At 54.1% G+C, this 17,420-nt stretch overlaps 1 protein-coding gene across 1 annotated transcript; it reads right to left on the reverse strand.

Annotated features, from left to right (window-relative positions):
- Positions 1 to 3,604: 3,604 nt before the first annotated feature.
- ZNF683 (zinc finger protein 683) lies at positions 3,605 to 15,349 on the reverse strand. The gene is given in 12 exon segments (XM_054572196.1): positions 3,605 to 3,653; positions 3,742 to 3,833; positions 4,053 to 4,180; positions 4,271 to 4,469; positions 6,008 to 6,077; positions 8,148 to 8,283; positions 9,809 to 9,826; positions 9,829 to 10,135; positions 11,160 to 11,288; positions 12,347 to 13,026; positions 14,407 to 14,611; positions 15,236 to 15,349. Coding segments are annotated over 12 exon segments (2,127 nt in total).
- Positions 15,350 to 17,420: the final 2,071 nt, after the last annotated feature.

The following is a 17,420-nucleotide window of genomic DNA, read 5'->3' on the forward strand; positions in this document are numbered from 1 at the left end:
TGCGTTTGATACCTCATAAAGAATAAATTATTAAATTATAAACAAATATTCCCATTTTGCAGATGAGGCGGGGGAAAGGGCTCAGAGAGGCTAAGAAACTTGCCCAGAGTCACACAGTATCAGACACAAGACTTGAACCCCAGCCCTAAGTGCTTAACCACCAGAGCAAACTCCTCAATTACCTGGTAACTGAGACGTGATGGTTTGGAGGTTTCCTTGTATTATTTTATTTCATATTTTGTTTTTAGAGAGAGGGGAAGGGAAGGAGAAAGAGAGGGAGAGACACACATGAGAGAGAAACATCAGTCGGTTGGTTGCCTCAACTGGAGATGCGCCCACAACCCAGGCACATGCCCTGACCAGGAATCAAACCAGCGACCGTTTGCTTTGCTGGACAACACCCAACCAACCGAACCGCACCATTCAGGGCTGGGGGGCATGCTTTTAAAGGGGGTCACAGCAGTCCTGGGGGGGCCATGCAGCCCCTGCTCTGACTTCCAAGTTGCGCTGACTAGGGTGGTCCTGTTCTTCGGCCCCAAGGACCCATGAAGTGAGCGTGTTCATCCCCAGCCTCAGACCCACCTCATCTTCAGGTCTGCTCGTCCTCTCCATGAGGCAGACCCTAGACCACTAGGAAGGAAGTCAAGGTCGGAAACGGACCCATTACCCCAACTTCCCCCCACCCATCTCTATTTTTCTCTCTCCTAAGCTGGTGAAACCCAGAACTTTGACCCTGCCCTGTGGCCCCGGCAGTGACTCAAGTTTTACAAGGGGCAGAGATGAAAGGGACTGAGGCCTAGGGAAGCCTGACCCGACTCGGAGACCACTGGTGACTATGACAGCATATGGCCTAGCCCGGGACAGGGTCTGAGTGCCCCCAGAAAAGCCTTGTGCCTGGGGAAGGCGGCAGGCTACGAAGGAGCCCGTCCATTTCCCAGGGCAGGGTTCCTGAGAGCAGGACACCGCCAGACACCCGAGGCCCTGGATACATAGCCCTTCACTGAGGGTCTGACCCTCCCTGCCCCCCATCCTCACGAAGGAGCCCCCTTTCTTCCAACAGAACCTGTGTCCTTCGTGCTGGGATTTCCCCTACCTGAGCTTCGCCCCCTCGCTGTGCCCTGCCCCCCAGGCTCTTTTTAATTTCTGAATAACAATAATAACAACTACCATTTGCTGAGATTCCCTGTCCCTAATGGCATTATATTAAGGGGCAAAGCCTGGGTTCTAAGTCATTCATTCCTTCAATGCTAATGGTGTTTAGGTGATGCCCTAGTTTCTGGTAGGTTCATCCAAAGCCAACTTTCCCATACAGGTGGTATCCTAGGAGTCCAGGGGTCAAAGAATTAAACATAGAAACAGAAACCACATTTAGAAGGTCCCATAGGCTTTGGCAAAGCAACAGGAAAGCAGCTTCGGAGGAAGCCATTGATAATCAGATTAACTATTGTCAGAATGCAATGCCTCTCTCAACCCAACCCAATTCCTGGACAACACCCCTGATAGTCACTCATTCCTCAAGCATGTGGTCATTTGCTTCTGCTTGCATACCTCTAGGGACAGGGAAGTCATCATTTGACAGTTGACCTGACTGATCCCTAGACAGTCATGACTGCTAGAATGTTCTTCAAACTATCCTGGAAACTGGCTGTCTATAGCTCCCCCTTTTTGTCCTTGCTCTGAAGATACACCCTGATGACACAGGATGCCTTTCGTAGGCCAGGAAAAGTGCCCATTCCCAGAGCCCTCCCAGGGCCCCATATCAGAAGTGGATTTGTTGGCAGGGTAACTTGTGACCTCCAAACAAGGTGTGTGGAAGGGAGAGGCTGAGGAAGGGGCGGGGGGAGTGTGGGAAAGAGCCTTGTCTAACCCAACAAGTCCTGGATTCTCCTCACTTACCTGTGAGTCACCCCCAGACTAAGCCAAACCAGTCTACAGGTCCACATGTTCACAAACACATGCTGTGTCACACTGGCACACACTGACACACAGACAGGCACCAGCACAGGCCCCCAGAGTAGCACACGCACAAAGCCACACACAGACCATTATGTTGACTTACACAGTCAGACCCACAAACACAGAGAGCTTACAGAGACACAGAAACACCCAAGTCACAGACACACAGAAACACATAGATACAATGACACAAGCACACATTCATAATACATGCACATAGTCACTTCATAGCCCCAAGCCCTCCTCTTCCTGAAATTCACCTATACTCGATCAGACACACACCCTTGAACGCATCCACATTCCCACTTGCAGACCCAACAGTGTCCCACCTCCCCACCCCCTGTTATTTGCCAATGCTGGCCCAGGAACCCTGAGGACAAAGAAGGATGCTGTCCCTGGAGGTCCACTTCCTCCTCTCTAAGTGAGCCCTAGCCTGCTGCCAGAGTCTATCATTATCTACCTGGGCCCAAAATAGCCAGGGAGTGGCAGATACAGACCCAGTCCCCCCAGCTAAGCCTACTGCTTCTTCTGCCCTCTCTCCAAGGCCTGCCTCCTCCACCACCTTCCCTCTCTGCAGCCCTACTCTTCCAGCTGGGGCACCCAGGCAGATCTCTGAGCCAGCCAAGGTCCCACGTCTCCCTCTTCCTTGCCATAGGACCAGGTACCCTGACTCCTGCCCAGAGGCCTGGGCACCCTGAGGCTGCTTCTGCTAGCACAGTGCCACCAAACCCACCTCCACAGGGTCAGAGAAAACCCTGGAGTTTGACTGACAACCATACGCAACCCTCACTGTCCGCACAGGTCCAACGAGGCCTCTGTGAGAGGCAGGATGAGAAGTGGTTAGAGCACAGGCACCCGTGTTCCAATTCTGGCCCCTTCACTTTCTAGTTGACTTTGGGCAAGTGAGGTAACCTCTCTGAGCCTTAGTTTCCCTATTGTAATCAGGGCGTAGGGTGCAGAGCAGGATTAGTCCTATTCCATGGGGCTGTTGTGAGGATAAAATAGGATTATGTTTAGAAAGCCATAAATGACAGCCACTACCATCATCACTAGGATGTTTTCAGAGCCCTGTTTGAGGCCGAGTGCCCCTTTCTGGTGGTCCTAGAGAGATGCCACGTTCACCGCTTCCCAAGTGAGCTTTAGGGAACCCACCCTTTCACCTCTGAGCCCACCAAGCAAAGTTGGGAGAGTTATTTCAATATAAATAAAAATCGAGGAAGATTGGGAATCTCGGTGCCTGTTCCTTTGGCCACTGACACAGAGCCAGGTGGGTAATTATTGCTGCAACTGAGGTGTTATTAATAAGCATCTCTGCTATTTTGGCAGCACAACTCTCTGGAGTTCAAAGCATGATTCTGTAACCACCTCATCTCCAGTTACCAAATCTACTCGACAACTCTAGGACCAGATTGGTTAAGCAGCTTGCCTCAGGACACCCAGCTGCTTGGCTGGTGCCTATTCCCAGGTGGGTTCTGTGGTCTCCCAAACAGAACCAGAGGGCAGTGGGTGTTGCTGAAGAGATGACCCCTCCCCCATCCTCTCCCTCTCCGCAGGTGGACAGGGGAGGAGAGCCGCAGTGGGTTCCAGGACAGAGGCTGCGGGTGACGGGAGGGGGACGAAGGCAAGCGGGGTGGGGAGGGGATGGCAGTCAGTTCACGCTCAGGGAGCTGAATGAATGGGCCTGGAGCTGAGGAAGTCTGGAGAGGAGGCAGAGACCCCAGAAAGGGCAGCCAGGCCAGCTTCTCCTCCCACCACCGTCCCATGTGGGGACCAACCTGTACTCACCGTCTGCGTGGGGACCCAGGTGTCCAGCGGGCCAGGAGCTCCTGCTGCTGGGCTGAGCTCTCCTGATGCCGTGAGGTTCTTAGCCGGGGCTCCTGGGGCGGGTCAGTTGGGCACCCCGTGATGGGGCGGGGCCCCTGGGGAGGATTCTGCCAGCCCCTGAATTCCTCAGGGCAGAAGGGGTGGAGAGCTGGTTGGGCCGGTTTGGGCTCCTCACCCTCTTCCCCAGGAGTCTGCCCACGCCCCTGCAGGGTGACAGTGATGTGGTAGCGGGTCCTCCTGGCAGAAGGACGCTCAGGTAGGATCTGGCTTACCTCTGGCAACACTGGCCCTGGGGCTGCAGGCTTGCCCTTTGTCCCCTCTGCCTTGGAGAAGGATGCTGGGCGGGGCAGCATGTCTTTCACGTTGCCAGGTGGCTCAGGATTCAGAGGGACCTCTGGAGCTGTGTATGGGGGTTGTGAGCAAGTGCAGTCTGGAGTTCCCTGTTCCAAACGTCCAGGAGCTGACACCGGGCATGAGGGGCACCTGGTACCAGCAGGGTCTGCTGCCAGCGCTGGCCTCTCCAGGCCCATGAAGGCATAGTTGGCCATGTCGGAGGCGCTGCCCACAGCTGGCCTCTGTAGGCGCCCCAAGGGCTGAGCGAGACTCTCTGAACTGTGTCGTCGCTTCCTAAACCAGGAACCACGGCTCCCATCCTGAAGGTCCCACTCTGAGCAGCTCTTGGCTCGGGTCTGAAGGAAAGCAGAGGCAGGAGCCTGGTGACAGCATCTTCCCCCACCCTCCAGGCACCCCAATCACCTTTGACTGCCCTCCTTGGCACAGGAAAAGCAGAGCGGCCCTGAGCAGATGCTGCCAGGACCATGAGCTGGACGAAAGGGCGGAGCTCTGGGAAAGCCCCTCAGCATTCAACTCACCCCTCCCATTTTACATATGAGAAAAGTGAGACCCAGAGAGAACACTGACATGAGTAATGTCACACGTGAGAGCCCAACTCTCAGGCCAGCTGCTGCTTTCCCAAGACCCACAGGTCTCTGGTCCTTTGGCATCAGCTGCCCTGGGGATTAGGGGCTTCATAGGCACATCTGCCACAGTGCCCATGGCCTCTGCCCGCTCCAGGTTTCCAGAGAGCCCGCAGCCACCTCCCCAGTACCCTCCCACATGAGATTCCCAGGCACACCCGGGCAGAGAGATGTACCTGGGACACAAAGGAGTCAGGGAAGAGGCTCTCCCTGAAATTGGGACAATCCTGACCTGCGTCTGCTGTCTTCCACCGGGACTAAGTCTGGCTGTGGGGTGAAGGGGTAGGGCCCAGGATACCAGACCCAACTAGACACCGCCCTCCCTCCCCAAATCCACCAGTTTTTAGTGATGGGCTTATGCTCTTGGCAACAGAGGAGTCAAACCCAAGTGTGGGGTCAAAAGTTCCTTTTAGCAGGGACCCTTGATCCCAAATGCCTCAATTTCTTAATCTATGAAATAGATGCAGCCTCTCCTTCACCAGAGGCTGAACACCTCAAGAGCCGGGAGGGGAGAGTGATTCATGTGGGGCCTGGAGGTGGCAACCAGGGCTTGAATCCTAGCTCTGCTGCTTCCCAGCTGCAATACCGCTTGCATCTTAGATTCCTCATGTGCAAAACTGGCGTGATAATAACAGTACCTGCTTTCTGGGAGTGCTATGAAGATTTCATGAGATAATCCATGCAGAGCACCAGCAAATAACCACTACTCAGTTAAGTGCTAGTGATTATTAATGGTATTCAGGACCACAGAGAGACACGCAGCTGCCTGAGCCAACTTTAAGAGGAGGAAACTCACTACTGCCCAATCCATGGCTCAGAGGGGAAAACTGTGGCCAGAAGATTAAGCCACTGGCCCAGGAGGTGGGGAAAAGGGACCAAAGATGGGAGGAGGTCAAGTTAAAGCAGGAAGTGTGGGAAAGGTGTCCTGGGAACAGGTGCAGACCCTACATGCGTCCCTGGGGGCGGGGCATTAGGAAGCTCCTATTTCCTGAGTCTTTAAACCCCATACTGGATGCTCTACACCCACTACTCATTTCTCACAGCTGCTCTGAGAGGCATGATTGTTCCCCTTTTGCAGATGGAGAAACTAAGGTTCAGAGATGAGGAGTGATCTGCCCAGGGTCGCCCAGTGAATCAGTGGCAGAGGGAGGACTAGCGAACTCCGGTTGTCTGACTTATGAGTCCGGGTCTGCCCCTCCCAGAGCTTCAGCCCCCTCCTTCCCTCCCCTTTGCAATGCATTCCCTCCTACCTTGAGGCTGACATTGCTGGTGCCGCCCTGGCCTTGGGCCAGGTCAGGGCAGCTCTGGCCACCCCAGGGCCTAGAAAGGAAGCACAAGGGGAAGGGAGTGAGGTGGCTTCCTCTCCCCCCCGCCCCCCCCCCCCGCAAAGACTGAACACAGCGGTCCTCCCCCGACTTCTCTCAGAGCTCACAGGCTGGATAAGCTCCTGAAACTTGGGGAAGGTGGGGGGCCTGTGCAGCAGCCCCCTCTCTGCTCCCTCCCCTAACTGTCCGCTCCACTCTCAGAGAGAGAGAAAGAGACAGAGATGAGTTTGGGAGAAAAGTGGGTCTAGGCCTGTATCAGGGCCAGAATAAAGAAAAAGTACAGTGCCCTGATAATTCGAAAGCTCGCCATTTGGTGCACTAGGCTTAGCACTAGGTATTGCACCTGCATGATCTTTTTTAGCCTCACAATAATCCTGAAAGGTGGATATTAGTGCCCCATTTTTTTTTTTTTAGATAAGGAAATTGAAGGCCAGAGAGGTGAAGTACTTTGCCTAGAGTCACATAGCTAATGAGTCTTGGAATTAAGACACTAGGACCATCCCGCTTCAAAGGCTGGTTGGCTCTCACCACACTAACAGGGGGCAAGGGGAAGATGAGTCCTGGCTGCCTCCCCCAGGCAGTCTGACCTCCACCCCAGGAAACCAGCAGGAACCGCAGGTCTGTGCCACAGCGCTCAGGCTGGTGAGAACGGAATCCAAGTGCGTATTCGGGGTGTGTCATCACGCTACTGCAGAAGCCAGCGCAGTCCCTCCCCTTCCCTCCGCACCTCTGAATCAGCTGCGCCCCAACCCCACCTCCTCTCAAGTGGGGAAAGGGAGAGGCAGTGCCACCTGGGCCTACAGGGCAGGTTCCTGCCAGACAGGGTAAAGGGAGAGGGTGTGTCTTCCAGCAGGGGAGGGCAAGGCACGGGCAGGGTGCGGGCACCCCCCCCGCCCCCCCGCCTCAGGTCACCCAGGCTTCCCAACACAGAGTGGCTAAGCCCTCTCCTCCCCCTCTCTTTGGGTGAGAGAGCAGTACAGACCCTCCCCCTCACTCTGCCCCCACCAAAACCCCATCCCTCCCAGGGTGAGCTGAAGACTGTTGTGTCATGATACGATCAGTACAAATTGCTGAATAACTGCATAGACACACAAACACCTCACCCTCTTTTCCAATATGGGGCCCAGGAGCCGCTAGGGTCCTCTTTTCACCAATCCCGCCTCCCAGCCATTTGACCCAGCCATCTGCAAAGCCTTTTTCCTTCTACTCCAACATCAGCTGCCAGTGAATGGGCTCAGAGAGATGAAGTAATTTGTTCCAGGTCACATGGCCAGTGGCACCTAGGGCTAAGACAGAGCTCTGGCCCCTAGACTTGCAGTCCTGTGGTCTCTATAAGGCAACAGAGCTGCCCAGGGCTTCAGGATGTGGGCCTGGAGTCAGACAGCTTAAGCTTGTATTCCAGCTCCACCACTTTCCAGTGGTGGTGTTGGACAGGTGACTTTACCTTCCTGAACCTCCACTTCCATATCTGAATCACCCGGAATACCTGCCTCATAGAGCTGCTGTGAGGATTAAATGAGACAATTCAAATAAGGCACTAAGCAAGTGGCAAATAAAGGTTGGTTGTTATTACTGTCTGGGATGACAGGGAAAACCTCTCTGTGGCGTCTAAGGACAAATGCTCTGCAGCCTAAGACAACTCAGGAACTTGTCATACTCCTGACAAAAGGACACAAAGACCAGAGGGAAACTCTTTTGATGTGAGAATCAAAGTCCACAGAGGGGAAAGGAGCTACTACATTTGCTTTTAAACTGTCTCCTCCGGAGAAGAAATCATTGTCTGCAAGCGTCTAGCCCCAATTAGGAAATCGCAAAAGTTGTTTTAAAGTTTCAAAAGAGCACAGGGACTTTATAAAGGCCGTTTTCACATTCGCATATTCAAAATCGACACATCTGTATGCTCGGAGACACTCACATACGTTTATTTGAATATCCACGACACATCTGTATGCTCGGAGACACTCACATACGTTTATTTGAATATCCACTACACTCTAAGACACACATACACACACACACACACACACACACACCCACGCACCCCCCCCCCACCCCATCCCCTCACCTATCCCGGGCTCTGGCTTCCTCTGGGGTCCGCTTCCCCCTGCGCTCCCTGAGGATCCCTAACCCGGCCAGGCGGCGGGCCAGGCGGACCCCCAGGCCCTCGCGCCGCTCGGCCATGGCAAGGGCAAAGCCCTGAGCTTGGGCCACCGGGGCACCTGACCGCTCCGGGCCGTCGGGCCCACCCGGATCCGCTCAATTGCGAAGAACCGCCTACTAAGGTCCGTCCCGCTGAACAAACAGCGGCCCCGCCCGTGTGCGGGCGGGGGACAGATCCAGATACAGCCCATACCCCGGGGCAGCGGGTGCGCTCTGCAGGGGCCGCCGCCACCCCAGGCTGCAGCCCTTAGGGTCGCTGAGCCTGAGTCCCCTCTCCCGGCAGCCTTGCCCGCGCTACTTCAGGCCTCCTCCAGGTCCAAGGGGCCCACTGATGTAGGTATCTCCTAAGCCGGGTCTAAACCAGGTGGACCGGGGAAAAAGGGGCCGGAACGAGCTTAAGTCAGGAGGCGGGGCTGAGTGAAGGGCCTTCCCCACCCCCACGAAGGAGGGGCTAGAACGCAGGGGCGGGGCCCTGTGCGGGAAAGTGCAAGGTCCTGTCGACTGGGCGGGGCCTAATCCTGCGGATGGCATCTAGCTTGGAGTCAAAGGGTCACGTGCCTGGGTGGGCTTAGAACGCCGACTTTGATTACCTGTGGGGCCTGAAGCCTACAGCGCCGTTGTCCGGCCATGGTGTGCTCCCTATGAGAGTTCTCTGTTCTGGAGACGCGCACCCGGGTGGGGAAACAGCAGTGAAGCTCACAGGGATGCGAATGGAACCCCATACTAGAAGCTGTCCAGCTATTGTTATTTAATAATAGCTACCGTTTATTGTGATATAAGGTGGGCCTTCTGCCTCCCAGGCAGGGCTCTTTTCCACCTGATGCTGCCCCTGTAACTCTCAAGTGGGGGTAGGGAACACCTTGCACATTTGAGAGGATCCTCTGGGACGCAAGAAAGGCCATCAGGAGGGCCCCAGTTCCCCAGGCTCTCTTTGCCAGTCCTTCCCGGCCTGTAAGTCTTTCTAGAGCCTCTACCCCTTCCCTGAGCCCAGCACCTCGCTAGCTCTTTACCCTCTGTGGTGACTGGTCCTGGCACACTGGACATCATGCTTCTGGTTCTGATGGACACTGACATCCTGTGTTCCTGCCCCTCTGCTCACACAGGGGGCTCACTCCTGGTGTGTACAGGACATGCATGGCAGGGAGAAACCAGTTAAGAGGGCACTATGGCCTCCTAAGAACTAAAGCAAGAAGGTGGTGGGAAGCAGCAGACAGACATCTGGACAAGTCAGAGGGCAAGGTGTCTCCTGCTTGGCAGCACAGCCTGTACCTGGCAGAGCCCTGGAAGGCAGGACTGTCCATCCGTGAGCTGAGATGAAGGGCCTGGTCCCGAGAGGGAGCAGAACCCAAACCCACACCAAAGGTAGATGGCTGCAGGCATCCATCTCATGTCTGGCAGCACAGGTTCTTCCTGACTGTCTCTTGACTTGCTCCAAGGTGAGATGTGAAGTCTGACAAATACGTGGTGGCTTCTCCCTCCACTGTTGAAGCTCAAGAGGCCTCAACTTGTAGACAAAATGCTTTAATTGCTCTGCCCCGACCATCCCCAGGGCAGCCCAGACACCACCACTCAGGCTTACTGCCCCTGCTTTCCCTGACATGCTGAGGGCACCTTGATCTTGTCTGAATCCCAGCCCCTCTGCCTCTCTGATGGCACCGTCACAAGATCTAGTGGCCCCTGGTGCCACTGGGTGAGGCAGGTGAGAGATGCCAGAGACAGGTGGGTATGAGCTAGGCTACAGGGCGGTGGATCGTGCAGCCGATGGTGCAGCTTCAGGTGAATGTGCTGGGTGAAGCGACTTGGGCAGATACTGCACTGAAATGGCTGGGCACCTGAGTGCAGGCGCAGGTGGGTCTTGAGGTTGCTGGAGCTGCTGAAGCACTTGTGGCATATCTGATGGGAATGGGCATTGGCGTCAGTCCTGCCCACCCAGCTGGCTCAGGATCTCTGCCCCTCCTTCCCACCCCCTTCCCCATCTCCTGGTAATTCAGGCTTGGACACTCACCCCTCCCCCACCCAGGATTCTGCCCTGGGAACCACAGTGTCTGGCACATTGGAGCCAGGCAGACCTGGATTAGTATCATCATTCTTTTACGCCCTGCATGACCTTGTATCAGTGACTTCCTCTCCTGAGCCTTGCTCTCCTTATTGGTTACATATGACTACTAATAGTTGACCTCATCAGTGTGATGGACTGAATGAGATAATCACATGGAAACTTTATGAGTGGAGCTGCAGCTTCAGTGGGCGTAATTAACATTTACTGAGAACAGCCATATGCCAGGAATTGGTTTCATGTAGTCTTCCCCCGGACCACGGAGAAGCATGACTAAGTACTAGTACAACTCCTACATGACAGTGAGGAAGCAGAGGCTCAGAGGAGTAAAGCCACTAGCCAAAGATCACACAGTAAGTTGGAGGCAGAGCAAGGATTTGAATCCACATAGCCCAGACGCATAACCACGATGCTGCTTTCATTTTTGCCTGTGTAAAACAGGGAAGGAGTGCCTGCCCTTCTGACCTCCCAAGGGATGTGGTAAGGCTCAAAAAGAAAGGAAGCTAACATTGAGCCAATGTTATCGGCAGTGTCCTCCAGCAACACTGGGAAGAAGGTAATGGGTTTCCACTCCCCAGGACCCCCCAACTTTATTATCCCCCTCCTACAGACTTGCAATCCTATTTGCCCCTCCAGATCCCAGGAGTGACCTCCAATATCACATCCTGGACCTTCCAGGCTAAGAAGGGTATTTCCACCATCCTCCACATCCCTCTCCACCCCGACCCTCGCCTCCTGTCCTCTCTACTTACTCAGGAGGATTGGGAATGGAGCTTCAGGTGCCATATTTCCCCCCAAGGGACCTGGAACTCCTTCCTCACCTGCCTGCAGGAGTCCAGGGGAGGGGGAGCAGAGTCTCACCAGGCACTTGTGGGGCCGCTCCCCAGTATGCACCAGGTGGTGCTTCTGCAGGTGGGCGAACTGGGTGAAGCTCTTCTGGCACAGGGCACACTGAAATGGGCGCTCCCCACTGTGCACACGCAGATGGACCTGAACCAGGTGTGGGAGAAATGCTGCCAATGGCCCAGAGTCCCCTACAAGGCCTGGGATCCTCTCTGAATCTCTACCCACACCTCCACAGGACCTTGTTTTGACATCAAGGCCTCTGAACCCCCTGGCCTCTCTGTCACCTCTGCTTAGGACCTCTCTCCCATTCCTCAGGATACCTTCTCTTTCAGTTGCCCTGAGGGAAGGGAGGTGGCAGTGGTCAAAAGTCCAGGTAATGGGTAACATATGTCCTGAGCAACACTTCTCAAAGTGTGGTCCACAGACCAGCAGCATCTGTGTTAAAACTGCAAATTCTCAGGCCCCATCCTGACCAGCTGAATTAGAATCTCTGGGGCTGGGGCCTAGGAATCTGCATGTTTACTAGCTCTCTTGGTAGTTTGAGGCTCAGTAAAGTTTAAGAACTCATGCTCTAGAGGATCGAGAAAGGATCTCCCCCAATAATCATAACCTTTCCTCAACCTCAGCAATGCGAATTTGTGCGTAGTGACCCGTCTTTCCTGACAGATAGAGATGTGCCTATAGTCGCTCCCTGTTGGACACCAAGGGCACCAGTGCTGATATGCGGGATCCCACTTGAAAAACGCTGGTCATCAGTTCTGTCATCTAGACTCACTAAAAACTACCCGTTCCCCACTCAACATCAAACAAATAAACACGAGGAGGCTTAACTGTGAATCCAGAAAGGATGGTTGTTCAGGAAAGAGCTTTGCACTAGATGCTGAGAGTCTGAGATCAAGGCCTAACTCTACCATTAAATCAAAGTGACCTTGGGCAAACTTCCCATTAGGAGCCTCAGTTTCCCCATTTTTAACTTAAATTAGATGATCTCAGAGACAGTATTTTAGGGTGGAGAGGACGTTGGTAGCCACCTTCCCTCTACAGATGTGAAACTGAGGGGCCAAAGAACCTTCCAAGGTCACAGCCTAAAGACTGCCCAGGAGTTCCTTTTGGCTTTGAGGTCCTTGATGCTAGAAGCAGGATGGGAAGGGGGGTCATTAAAGGATGCTGAGGAGGGACAGCAGAGCCCAGGAGGCTGATACCTTGAGGTTGGAGAGCTGCCCAAAGCTCTTGCCGCACACATTGCATTCATACAGGATCTTGCCATTCTCTTTCTTCAGCGGGTAAGGCAGGGCTGCCCGTGAGCCCAGTGGAGTCCGCTTTGCTGAAACCACCATGCCAGCGTGCTGTGGCCCCTGGGAGTAGGTCCTGGCAGCTCCAGGGCCTGGAATTCGTGCCCGGGAGAGTTGGGTTTGGCCAGAGGTTTGGAAGGCCCCTGGGTAGGGATGCAGGGTCTCCTCCCGGGAGCTGCGGTGCCCAGATTCACTGAGACTCATCAGCATGCTGGGCATGCTGGGGTAGGAGGTGTCTTGTGGCAGCATGAAGAGGGGGTGACATGGAACAGAAGGTGGGGCCCCATAAGTGAACAGGTGAGGCTGAGACAGGAGAAATGGACACGCAGGACAGAGGGGGTGAAGGTGGAACGGGAGTTCTTTGGAGATGAGAGTCGGTGAGGGGCAGGAGCAGAAAGCCAAGGCGTTGGGGCTCTTTCTAGTCTGCCAGGGGGTTGAGGAAGAGCTGTTGTAAGGAGAGAAGGATGGGCAGGGGGCCTCCTCGTCAGTTCTTTCCTGCTGGCTTCCCATCTTGTCCATGTTCAGGGGGTACTTGGCTGTTAGCTTCTCGTCATCAGGGGAGCCGGCAAGTGGCCCTGGTGGCTGGTGGTCTGGGAAGGAAAGGGAAGCCAGTCAGGGACGCATAGGCCGGGGTAAAGTTCTGCCTCCCTCTAACCTGTCTCACTCGGGGTTGGGAGAGAGCTCTAGCCTGCAAGCCTGTGGGTTGACTGGGACAAGGCATTTCCCCTCTCTGGACTTTCCTGGTCTGCAATTGCACTTGCCAAGAAAAGCAGCTAGTATTTGTGCAGTGCTGAACAATTTTAGGGAGAGAAAATGATTCAATAAGCCTGTTAGATATCTAAATGGAGCCCCCAAGTGGGCAGTTGGATGAATTGGTTTGGAGTTTCAAAGAGAGGTCTGAGCTGAGATATAGATTTGAGTGCCAGGGGCCCAGATGATATCACATGAGGATGACACTAGATCTGCTGTGCCCAGAACGAACACCTGACACATGTCTATGTTGAAATTAATTAAAATAAGTCCAATAGAAAATTCAGCTCTTTGATGACACCAGCCACAGTTAGGCTCAGTAGGTATGGTATTGGACAGCCAGGCATAGAACATTTCCATTATTTCAGGAAGCCCTGTCACATAGTGCTACTGTAAATAAAGAGAAAAGGAGAGCAGAGGAGAAGAAGAGAAGGGAGAAAAGAGGAGGAGAGGGGGAGGAAGAGAAAGGAAGGGAAGAAGACTCTGGTTGAGTTCCAGAACCAGTGAATGTTTAGGAGGTAGGAAGAGAAGAGCTTAGCAAGGAAGACTGAGATGCAACAGCCAATGATGTAGGAGCTGACCAGGAGTGATATAAAGTAAAATACTAAAAAGAAAAAATAGTGAAAAGTAGATTGTCTGCACAGATTGGCATTTATTTACTCAACCAACTTTTCACTCTGTGCTCTGGCAGTGGGGGTAGGGGTGACAAAGGACACAGCAGCACAGTCCCTGCCCTCCAGGAGGTCACAGTGGCATAAGGAAATGGTGTATTACAATGCAATAGCCGAAAACATGGGGACAGAGACAGCTTACTTTTATGGAAGAAGAAACTGGCCTCAGTGATGTGCCCAAGGTCTTTGAGCTACAAGGGCATCACCAGGACTTGACGCCAACTCCCTGAGTCCCAGTCGGTGCTCCTTTCTCAGAATGAAGACTCCTCCAGCTAAACAGGTAGGCAAGCACCATCCTCAAGGCACCCACACCAGATCCCACCCTCATGGCTGAGAAAGCCATCGCCTACCTCCTCGGGGTCAGGTGTCACCACTTTAAAGTCCCCTGCGCCCCTATGTGAGAACTCCAGGCCAAGATGTGTTATTTTAGTGTGCCCGAGTCTCTGTCCTTACCAGTGATACTGGGTCCCCTCCTCTTCCCATCCTGACACCTAACAGTGCCCCCGATCTCCAGCCTCCACCAAGGTGCAGCCTCATGGCCGGGCTTACTTGCACTCAAGGAGTCCTCTCTGAGGCCCCATGGGGTTGTGCCTGGGGGTGCTGGCTGCACAGGGTATAGGTAGAGGTCCAGGCCCTGAGTGCAGGACAGTAGGGCGGACCTGGCTGGTGCCAGTGGCAACGAACGCAGGCAACTGGCACGGGGTGGGCCATGGATGTCCACTGTGTCTGGAATTGGCCTATGGCCTGTGAAGACCTGAAGAGCAAGGGACAAGGGGCTGAGGGCTGTGACTCCTGGGTCCCTGGGCAGAGCCCATCCCTACCTTGGTTTCCAAAGAGAGAGGAGAAGCTAAGAACCACTCACCCCCACCATACCTGTCCCTCAAATGGCGTCCCTTTCCCTCATCCAGATTTCTTTCCCCACAGACTTCCATACCTCCCCCCGGATTACCTTTCCTCCGTTCCTAGAACCCTTACCTAGCATTCTCCTTCCCACTTCTCTTCCTGACCACCCTGATCCCAGTGCGTCTCAGACCACCTACTCTGTCTTGAATGGACTCAAGGTGAACTTGGAGAAAATCCTCATCAAGGCTGTAAACCCGACAAGATGGGCCCTAAGGCCAAGGGCAGGATCATACAACCCAGCCCCCTGAATGGCCCTGTCCCTTTCTCATGGCCCACAGGAGAGCCTGGCCCCTAGGGCATGGGAGAGGGTCTCTGGCACCTCAAGGGCCCATCCCCATGATGTGCTGAGGTAGGGGTGCTCAAGACCAGTGGATGATGGGAATCCAGGCCCCTTCAGTTTTCCCCCACTTCCTTCTAATGTCCCCTCCCTCCATAGCTGACTGGCCTCAAAGTTTGGGCTGCGATTCTACCTTACCTGACCGCCTTGGTAAGGCTGGAAGTCCAGGCTGGAGGACAGGGTGCTTCCTGTGCTGCTCAGGGGCTTGGTCTTGTGGCAAGAACCCAATTCTGGAGCAGGTTCCCCCTTCATGCCCCTGTTACTGCTGGGAAGACAAATCAGTCACAGGTGAGCAGTAAAGGTCCTCGAAATTGCATAGCTTCAAAGGCAGACTCCCTATTAAACCATCATGTGACCTCGAGCAGTCACTGGTCTCCTGGTCTCAGTTTCCTTATCTGCGAAATGGGATGGTTGGACTGGCTGATGCGTAAGGACTCTCTCAGTGCTGACATTTAGGAGCCAATTGTGTGCTCCCAGTCGGTGCAGGAAGAGGACTGAATGGAGACTAGCCAATCAGAGGCGAGGACAGAGTTGGTCTGATTCCCATCCCTGAGGAAGAGAGGGGAGACAAAGGTCTTCATGAAGGAGCCTCATGGAGGACCTTCGTGAAGCTCCAAGTAAGCTCAGAGATCTGAGGGAATATTCCAGACTCCTCGGGGACACAGGTAATTGAGAAGACACACTCCTCCATGCTGGGAGGGGCCCATGACTCTATGACTCTACCAGCCACAGGCTCCCCGCCAAGGGGAACTCTCCAAGGAGAGCTCCTGCATTCTACTTCACCCACATAGCTTTTCTGGGCAGCTAAAGAAGCCCCAGTGCCCTGCCACCCAGACTGCCCCGGCTCAGCTCTCTCACCAGGGTCAGTCTAAGAGAACAGGTCAAGAGTCCTTCAGGTCCCTGAATGGCCTGCTGGGAAGATGCCCTGAGTGCTCAGCTGTCTGCTCAGTTAGCACCTCGCGTCTCTGTCATCTTTCACTGAAAGCCTCCAAGCACGGGGATCACCTCAGCTCAGTGAATAACCCAAGGCTCTTCCCCTCCCCCTCAGTAACTGCCTTCCCGATTTACCCAAGTACCCCTGGGGATCCTGGCACCCTCCAAAACCCAGACTCCTTTCCTTTTTCCCCTGACTCCTCCCAATCTTGTCCCAGGTCTCAAAACAAATACCCCAAAAGGAGGGGCCTTCTGCTTGAGGCTCTTCACCTGGCTCCGCTGAAGTCCCCTCTGGCTGGAAAAGGAAGGAGGTAGGCAGGCAAGCAGCCACTGCCTGTGGCTGAGGCCCCAGTGAGTGCAGAGAGATGACAGGAAGGCACTATGTTTTACTTTGCCACAAATAGGAAAAGGGCAGGCGGGGGACTCTGTGAAACCCGACAAAGGGAGCCACCCACCGGTCTTGACCTACCTGTGGCAACTCTTCCGGACAACATGCTGATATGGGGGCGGAGGGGGGCGGTTGGAAACACTTTAAAGATTGTCGAGCATCCCTTCCTCTTTTCACATCATGTTTCAACTCTAATTCAGTCCTTCCCAATCGGTGGCTGAATATCCCCTCAGGGACACCAAGTTACTACAAGGGGTCAGAGCTGCTTTATGTGCATCGAACACTTTCTATAGACCGAATAATAAAATGACTGGCATAGAGATGTACTATGTCCAAATGTATGTGTTTGTCATTAATTAAACATGCTGGTTTTTGAACCATCGTGAACTGGCGAGCCACTGGAATGTGAGTGTGTGGGGGTGAGAAGGAGTGGGAGGCTGCTCTCTCTGGTTCTTGGAGAACTCTGAGCAGAAGAGGGACTGAGAGGGTTCAAGGGCTGGAGCTGGGGTCCTTCTGGGGATGAGGGTCCAGCTGAAACAGAGATGGGCTGTGATGCTGACAGGGAGGACAGGGTACAGCAGGGACAGGAACAGGCAGAGACAAGAGCAGGCAACATAGAAGGATCTGGGGTGAGACAGAGAAGAGAGCAGGAATCTGATCTCACGCAGGAGAGGGCAGGAGACAGCAAACGCGTCTTCCTCCTCCTGTTCCATCTCTGACCTCCCTATCCTGGGAATCCTTTCGCTAATCCAGATAGAGTGCTGAGGACCCAACAGGGCAAGAGACAATCCAAAGACACAGAAAAATACCCGTAAGATGTAACTAGGTATAAAAAAAAAATAAAAATAAAAAAGGTTGCCAGGAAGCAGCTTTTTAGGCCAAGCAATGTCATTATTCTTGTGAACAGAAGGTGCATCCCCTCGGGGCCTCACACAAATCCTGCCCAGTCAGTGCGTCTTCATTGCGCAGTGTCTAGCCCAATGTGACACAGCCCCAACCAGT

Source organism: Pteronotus mesoamericanus, unplaced genomic scaffold (genome assembly GCF_021234165.1).
Source record: "Pteronotus mesoamericanus isolate MK-2021 breed Mesoamerican mustached bat unplaced genomic scaffold, CSHL_Meso_final contig_221, whole genome shotgun sequence".
NCBI lineage: Eukaryota > Metazoa > Chordata > Mammalia > Chiroptera > Mormoopidae > Pteronotus > Pteronotus mesoamericanus.